The sequence below is a fragment of the Colletotrichum lupini genome, chromosome 7 (assembly GCF_023278565.1).
Source record: "Colletotrichum lupini chromosome 7, complete sequence".
NCBI classification, from domain to species: domain Eukaryota; kingdom Fungi; phylum Ascomycota; class Sordariomycetes; order Glomerellales; family Glomerellaceae; genus Colletotrichum; species Colletotrichum lupini.
In genome coordinates, this window is record NC_064680.1 from 3,068,529 (window position 1) to 3,076,858 (window position 8,330).

General features: G+C 49.8%; 4 protein-coding genes across 4 annotated transcripts; 2 read left to right on the forward strand and 2 right to left on the reverse strand.

Annotated features, from left to right (window-relative positions):
- Positions 1-115: 115 nt before the first annotated feature.
- On the forward strand, positions 116-742 carry CLUP02_13956 (50S ribosomal protein L31e; the record flags this gene model as incomplete). The annotated part of the gene is made up of 3 exons (XM_049292891.1): positions 116-208; positions 327-401; positions 539-742. 3 exons carry the CDS (start codon positions 116-118, stop codon positions 740-742), a joined length of 372 nt encoding a protein of 123 aa, XP_049150037.1.
- Positions 743-1,254: 512 nt separating this feature from the next.
- CLUP02_13957 (ubiquitin-conjugating enzyme) lies at positions 1,255-1,919 on the reverse strand (the record flags this gene model as incomplete). The annotated part of the gene is made up of 3 exons (XM_049292892.1): positions 1,255-1,357; positions 1,411-1,743; positions 1,813-1,919. The coding sequence occupies 3 exons, from the start codon at positions 1,917-1,919 to the stop codon at positions 1,255-1,257; spliced, it is 543 nt and encodes a 180-aa protein (XP_049150038.1).
- A 1,393-nt stretch (positions 1,920-3,312) lies between these two features.
- Positions 3,313-6,605, forward strand: CLUP02_13958 (uncharacterized protein; the record flags this gene model as incomplete). The annotated part of the gene is made up of 9 exons (XM_049292893.1): positions 3,313-3,539; positions 3,601-3,969; positions 4,089-4,201; positions 4,313-4,394; positions 4,510-4,547; positions 4,605-4,684; positions 4,744-4,799; positions 4,866-5,006; positions 5,069-6,605. 9 exons carry the CDS (start codon positions 3,313-3,315, stop codon positions 6,603-6,605), a joined length of 2,643 nt encoding a protein of 880 aa, XP_049150039.1.
- Positions 6,606-7,053: 448 nt separating this feature from the next.
- Positions 7,054-7,431, reverse strand: CLUP02_13959 (uncharacterized protein; the record flags this gene model as incomplete). Its single annotated transcript, XM_049292894.1, has 1 exon — positions 7,054-7,431. One exon carries the CDS (start codon positions 7,429-7,431, stop codon positions 7,054-7,056), a length of 378 nt encoding a protein of 125 aa, XP_049150040.1.
- Between the last annotated feature and the right edge of the window lie 899 nt (positions 7,432-8,330).

The window sequence follows — 8,330 nt, forward strand, 5'->3', positions numbered from 1 at the left end:
CACATTTTGTGGGATGACCTGCCGGACTACGCAAAACCATCACATCGACAACTTCTTAGACAATTCGACTCCGCGATCCCGACGACCGAACCGCCCAACGAGAGGTACCGCCAAAATGTCGACCAAGCAGAAGAAGCCCGCCGGAAAGCAGCGTTCCGCCATCGCTGATGTCGTCGCTCGCGAGTACACCGTCCACATGCACAAGCGCGTTAGTATTTCCCCGAGGAGAGAAAAAAAAAGGACGCCGCCGTCGACAGCGAATTCAATGGCCCACGATGGCGATCCGGTAGCATAGCATAGCAATGCTGACAATTTTTGCTCTGTAGCTCCACGGCGTTTCCTTCAAGAAGCGCGCTCCCCGTGCCATCAAGGAGATCAAGGCTTTCGCTCTCCAGGCCATGGTACGTCTTGCTTGTCCCTCTCGAACCCATCCCGAAATTTTGCATCCAAGACCCTACAACACCAATCGGTCCCATATCGAACCACACTACATGGATAGATACCATAAGAATGCTCACTAACCTTGTGATTCGTATAGGGTACCTCCGACGTCCGCGTTGACCCCCAGCTGAACAAGAAGGTTTGGGAGCAGGGCATTAAGGGCGTTCCCTACAGACTCCGCATCCGCATCTCCCGCAGACGAAACGACGAGGAGGGTGCCAAGGAGAAGCTGTACAGCTACGTCCAGGCCGTCAACGTCAAGAACCCCAAGGGTCTCCAGACTGTTGTCGTTGAGGAGTAAAAAGTTCTCTTTGGGATGGTTTCAGGGCGGCATAAAGGCATCGGAGTTGCATTCGGCATTCTAGTCTCACATACAAAATCGACGGAAATGTGAACAACGCTTGATTCCCCACACGACTTCGACGACTTTTTACTAGTATTGGACCCCGCGATGTGGTGGAATGTTATTTTTTGTCTGCGCCAAAGTGCGCGCGAAGGAAGCGTTGCGTATGTGTCAGGCAATGGTGAACGATGACGAAGGCTTTTTGGGACATCATCAATCTCTTGTGGTTCTTGTAACACATCGTCCAACAGGGTCTTCTTTTTTTATCGTCTTGGTCGCGGTCTGCCAGAAGCAGATGAACAGGATATACCCAATCCTGAAGGCCAAGTCCCGACCACGCAATGCAGTCCAATTCCTAACAAAAAGAGTTCCAAAACAACCGGCCCGTAATCATACATGATAGACTCCAATTCTCCAGTGCTCGAAACAATGTTTTCTCATCCTCGTGTCATCCACAAGCAAGCCCGCGCTCACTCGTCCTCAACATCGCGGTGACGAGCGAGGACCTTACGCTTGAACTCTTCGGGGTCCTTGTCCCACAACTCTGCGGCCTCGCCGTTGAGAGGAGAAGCGCTGACTCCATATTAGCATTGGCAAACGAACCACTTTTTGCCGGGGCAACTCACTTGTTTGGCTCGCCCAGCAGACTCTGCAAACTGAGGAGTACAGTTTGAATGTTATAGGCGGGTGTCCACTTGTCCTTGAGGATATCCAAGCAGATGCGGCCAGAGAAGTCGAAGTTAGGGTGGTAGATAGGCGTCGTGAAGAGCACCGTTGGCGCAGCGTAGGGGTAGTTGTTGGGGAACGACAAGCTGAGCTTGAGCGTCAGGCCAGCGTAGGGAGTCTGTTCGGGTCCCTCAATCGTCGCCGTCCACGACATGAGGTTGCCGTCTGCCGAAGGGAATGCTGAGACGCCGGGAGCGGGAGAAGTCATAAGCTGCATCAATTCCGTCTGCAATCTGTAGTCATGAAATTAGTCCGTCTGGTCGTAGATGAGAGGGCAACGTCTTGCAACGAGATATTCATACCTCTTGGTGACGCTCTGGGCATCAGGTCCCTTCCTGGCGCCAGCAATCTTGGCTGCTGGAACGCTTCCGGGAGCGGAGTTCTGGGTGTCCTCCATGCTGTAGTCCATTGTCGCAAATGTCGTGAGGTGGAAAGAAGCAATCGCAAAGAGCACTGGTCGAGGCGAAGGGGGCGTCTTGAGGCTGGGAGGCTGGGATGAGAACTGGGATGAAGCAGGTAGGTGTTTGCTAAGGCAAGGTGATATCCGGCCAGCCAGTACTTATGTGCAGGGAAATGCAATGTGCGGGAAGATGGTCAAGGGGAGAGGTTGGAAGCTTGCAGCGTCAAGAACAACAGAAGGCAATTGTTCTGTAGGGCGAGAAGGGCAGGGATGGGGAATCGGAGACGCTGGTACCTGGGCGACGCGCTGACTTTGGCACCCGCTTTTGGACTAGCGTCGTCGCTGCCGTTACCAAAGTCAGCGGCGAGTACGAAGCGACGACCCTGCCTTACATCTTAATTCGAGCCTTGATCGCACCTTTTTTTACGACAAATTCAACTTTCAATGCGTTAATAATTTCCTCCGGATCAACCATGACTTATGAAAGGTTTCTGTTCTCCAAGAGCGGATTGGACATGCGTTTTCAATTGAGTATGTACTTCGCGATTGGCCGTCTGTGATTTACGGAATCACTGGCCACCTTGTGATACCTAGTGAATTGGGCAAAGGCCATGGTGCTGCAGTTTGAGGGATACCTCGTTTGCTATTTCAATCCTACAAACCTAGCTGGACGTTTCTTCCGCTGAGCAATGAATGTGTCCAACCAAAAGAAAGCATTGTACACTCAAACACAAGGTCATAGCAAATGATGTATTCAATTATCAGCTACTAGAAACACCTGAACCGCAAAGTTGTAGTACAGAGCCTGTACTATGTGTCTATAAGTAAAACGTCTTCCTTGAGTAGGTACTTAGTGTTCATGTCCTTCCTTGGCATCAAATTTCGGTCCTCGTAAGCATCGATACCATGTTCAAAGATCAACAATACCCCTAGTCATATCTGCTCTGCAGGCTCAAGTATAAGTGATATCGAAGCTGGTATATATACCACATTTTGAGGAGATGAACTTAATCTGAGTCTAATGCCAATGTTCATTTCTGCTTTACGTAGGTATGCAATACGCTTACCTGTCAAGCGAGAGTTCTGAAGCACACATAATATAGGCTTTGTTAAATAAGTCTAGTCTGTGAAGCTTCCTGTCTTTTGCAGCATATTCACTTCAGAATAAAGTGCTTCAGAAAGAGCATTATACAAGGCAGTAAAGGAAGCCACGCTCCTTCCCACTTTTGCACTTCCCTTTTTTTATTTTTCCATCTCTCCTCAGGCCTTCTTGCCCTTAAATTCTTTTTTCCACTTCTACACCTTCCAAACTTATCTCACCTCAGCTTCACAAGTCTAGTGTTATTTTACGCACTATCGTCCTTAATCGTTTGATTTTCAGCTTTTCTGACAATCTGAGAAGATGGACGAGGAAGATCTGATCGAGCTCGGTCCTGATCCTATTGAGGAAGATCTGATCGAGTTCGATCCTGATCCTATTGAGGAAGATCTGATCGAGTTCGATCCTGATCCTATTGAGGAAGATCTGATCGAGTTCGATTCTGAACCTATTGAGGAGATGAAACATCTTTGCTTGCGGGAGGACTGTGTTTGTACACGTCACGGTGTTCAGGAAGATGGCGCAACTGCGTAAGTCACACCTTCCTATACCTAACTGGCGAAAGTTCAGTGATAAACTAACTTAATCAAGACTTCTAAGTACCACAAACTCCTCAACCGAACACCAGGTCATCGTCTCGACCCCGTCATTGAACAACACTCAATCCGGTGTGCAGACAACTCACAATACGACCAGCCCCACCGGAATTCAGGTCGCTCTGCCAAAGAAAGCAGCCGAGAAGAAAGAAGTTGCCACAGCAAAGCAGTACAAGCGAGACCCGAACGTTTGCTTGGTCGGATTCCATAACCACTATTTGTGGGAAACGCTTTATGAAGCAGGTCACCGCTGTGACGTCTGCAAGAGGATGCAAACCAAGCACATCCATACCTGCCCCAAATGCCGTTTCAAGATTTGTTGGGCCTGTCGATGTGACTATGGGCTAACCAACAAGACGGCCAAGTAAGTGCAATGGCATGTTTACATAGTTACTATTCTAACATACTGCAGGGAATTGCGCCGCCGACGTAACCGAGTCTAAGGGAGGCTTTATGATGCGGCTCAGTGATCAACTGAGGCAGAGGCAGGAGCGCTGTTCTTTCATTACGCGAAAATTGTGTTCCAAAGAGCAGAGAGAACAGTTTCACTGACTTGCGCAAATTGGCCAGCCGCAGCATCCGATTGCTGAACTCTCGTACGAGAGTTTGGGGCTCCAGTTGTTTGCAGTTTGATTTCTTGGCGGAAATGGAAAGGGGAGAGAGACTGAGGGGTTTCTAGGCCTTAGATTGGCGAATGCAATAATCAGATCGCAATTCATTTTCTAGACCTGTTATCATTGAGGTGCTAGTGATCACCTTCCAAGGTGACTTGACAGCTTGTTGGTCTTGGTGGGAGGTTAGTTTTGGCCACAAAAGCGGCGACACTATAGGGCAGGGATCCTGCTTCTTTGGAGGGGTGTGTTGGAGCAGTGGCGGCGGACTGTTTACCTGACCAACACTGCAGCAACCGCGATAAGAGGGCTTATCGGCCAATGAATTCGCGTTGATGCAGGCGGCAATGAAACACCTTCCATGACTCCAAACAAAACACGCCAAAAGCTCTTTACGCGGTCAAGACGCGCTCCAAAGTGCCACCGCGGGGGGACAAACGACCCAAGACACACACCTCAATCAACATGGTGAGTTCTTGTTGACGCTGGACCCTTGGACCCTTTGTGCGGAATTCGCCCTACGCTAGCTTGATACGTCATCTATGCATTTCATTTTGCCTGGCATCGTTTGCCTGACAGCACCGTGAATCGATATCCCTACTCGCCATTCCATTTCCCCTGTGCTCGGTCGGTCTCAGTCATGAATTAGTCTGCCGCAGACTCTCTCCCAAAACCATCTGAACTTCTCGTCTCACTCAGCAAAGATGCAGCAATCACAGCTGGACCCTCTGCCCAGCGACTTGCCCTTCAGGGTCATCTCAAAGACTATTGGGCGAGGGGCTTATGCATCGTAGGAACTCTACCCCTCAACCTCACGTCCGATGAACCCCGCCACTGACTGTGGGCATCCAGAATCAAGAAAGCTGTTCCTCTGGACGCAAACACGCCCGTCTTCGCTGTCAAATTCATCCACAAGGGTTACGCCGTCAAGCATGGCCGCGTGTCGGCAAAGCAGCTCCTCATGGAGGTGTCACTCCATTCACATGTCGGCCAGCACCCGAACATCATTGAGTGGTTCGCTTCGGGAGAGGACAGCAATTGGCGATGGATTGCCATGGAGTTTGCCGATGGAGGCGACCTCTTCGACAAGATTGAGGCAGACGTGGGCGTTCACGAGAACATTGCTCATCTCTACTTTCTGCAGCTCATCAGCGGCGTGAGCTTTATCCACTCAAAGGGCGTGGCGCACCGAGATCTGAAGCCTGAAAACATTCTGCTATCCGAGACGGGAAGTCTGAAGCTCGCTGACTTTGGCATGTCAACTATGTTCGAGTATAAGGGTCAACGAAAGACGAGTTCCACCCTTTGCGGGAGTCCACCATACATCGCGCCTGAGATCCTCGCGTGCGGCAAGGCAGAGAAGAAGGCGTCCCCGGACGCAATCAAGTACTCGCCAGATCTCGTTGACATCTGGTCATGCGGTGTTATTCTCTTCGTACTCTTGGTTGGCAACACGCCCTGGGATGAGCCGTCGAAAGGTAGTTGGGAGTACCAGGAGTACGTGCGAACGAACGGCCGCAGCACAGATGCGCTTTGGGGGAGGATACCGTCAGATACCTTGTCGCTACTTCGAGGCATGATGAATATTGACCCGAGCAAACGCTTCTCTTTTCGACAGATCCGACAACACCCGTGGTATACCAGGCAAAACCCACATTTGACATCGGACGGCACGATTTCCGACCCGATCAACTTGGCCACGCAGATGCTAGAAAGTCTCAAGATCGACTTCAACCAGCAACCTACAGCCTCCCAAGGCAACCCGTCCAGCAGTGATCCCATGGATATCGATAGTGCCGGCAAGGTCTCCTTCACCCAGCCTGAAACACCCATCAACGACGTCGCGTGGGACTGGGAGCGCCCTGCCCTCAAAGTCATGAACCCCATTGCCGTCTCCTCCACACAACCTCTGACCCGAAGTGTGAGCGGTGTCGCCAACCGACGCTTGTTCATGGAATCCCTCGCAGAGGAGCCTTCCATCAGCCAGTTCTCGCAGACCCCTGGTGTCCCTCTAACACTCACCCAAGCGGCCCGTCGCTTCCGCGACATCGTGCCATTCGAATCCCTCACACGCTTCTTCTCTCACGTGCCGCCCCAGCTCATCGTGCAGATGCTCAGCGACGCCCTGCACCAGCTCAACGTCCCGCTGCCGCCCGTCACGCCGAACCTGTACTCGGACCACATCATCATCATCAAGATCAAGACGCTCGACGCGCGTCGACAGTCGCTGCATGGCGAGATTCACGTCGACAAACACAAGCTGCCCGAGGAGCAGGAGCTGCTGGATATTCGGTTCGTGAAGATCAAGGGAGACCCGTTGGAATGGCGCCGGTTCTTCAAGAAGATTGTCGTCCTCTGCAAGGAGGGCGTGTACGTGCCGGATGCATAGGGAGGATGCCGGCTGGATAGAGTGATGGATTGAAATGATGTTTACGCTGTATAGATGTATAGATAAGACCTGTCACGAATGAAGAAGGGAGAATGATGCCCTTAGTAATGGTACTATGAGTCAATACAATACAACCGCTAAGGGAGGCTGAATGACGGCATCAAAGAAGGAGAAGAAACACCACCTCTGACTCCAAAGGTCCATGGTCTAAAAGGGGATTCATGCGGTGACAGAATAAAGGAATAATGCAACTATGATCTTGAAACACTCCGAAACATACCGGAAGAAAACAACGCAGTTCCTCTATCTGAATTTCAAAGAATCAAAGCAAACCCAAAAAACCAGAAACCTCCATTTCCTTCCGAATGCAAAGTTCGCACCTACCAACTCCGTTTACAAACGCACTAATACTGCCACGCCAGACTGAGCCATACCCATCTGTGGCCTCCTACAAATCATTCATCTCGTCATCTTCATCCTCCTCATATTCCTCACTGTCGTCATAACCGCCATCGTTCTCATCGTCCACGTACTCTGCGTCTGGATCGATTTGCTGTTGAGGGTCAGAATAAACCACGTGGAAGAAGCAATCTCCATTGGGGAGGTCTTCTTTGACGATCCGGATGAGCGTTTTGGGGCTGTCCGATCTCAGAGGAAGATATCCTTTATGTTTGCCTGTCTTCTTATAGGCCTCAATAGCTCTTTGCTCATGGTCGTGATTGACTCTGTCAAAACATGTGCCCTCATCGCATCTATCTTGACCCACGTACTCGAGGGAAGGATGCCATGTTCGAACAGTTTCCATGATCAATCCAAACATCTTCATGAATGTTGGACCATGGCCAGTCAGGCCTGTCGTGTTTAGTAGATTCCTGTTACATTGAGGACTTCGACAAACAAACATTAGTAGGTAGGCATGTACCATCTCATGAATCAGAGACGCGACGTTCTTCTCAAACGAAATGTGATTGACCCTGTTGGTCAGATTCTCGTCGTAACGTATTTTGGAAAAGAGTCGAATTTTGGCAAACCACCTGCCCGCCTCATAAACACGTTCTGTATCTGCAAAATAGGTTTGCCCAAAGTCGTCTCTCAAATAACCAAAGCCTGTGCACAACTCCACGTGCGAGTACCTGGGAATGTGTCAATAGGTGTACGACACAGGGAAGAAGCTCACAGAGGCCAACTGCTATTAGGGTCTAAAAGAGGAATTACTAAAATCTGCCCTTCCCTCGAGGTATACTACTAGCGCTCTATATATACCTAAGCTACTCCTTTATTACTTAGTTCCCCTCTTTATACCCCCCTAAGCTATCCCTTAACTAACGAGGCCTGACCGGCGAGGCCTAATAGGGTGCTCCCTCCCCTAGGCTTCGTCCCGAAGCCCGCTTACGGTTTACGTACGCTATATTAATCCCTTACCTAAGAGGTCCTTAGATATATAATACGAGGGCGGGTATAGGCGGCGCTTATTAGCCTAAGTATAGACCTCTTATTCCGGATAATAGCCCTATAATTCTATACCTAGGTCGCTCTTATTTATAAGCCGTCCTTATGACTACCGGTACCTAGGTAGTCGTCGCCCTACTTTTATTCGCTAATATTAACCCCTTTCTAAGCTATTATAATTCCGAATTCCTTTTTTCTTTTTTTTTATTTATAGTTATCCTTTTTATATATAGTCTTTTATTTTTATTAGCGTCTGTACTACTCCCTCGTTACGTA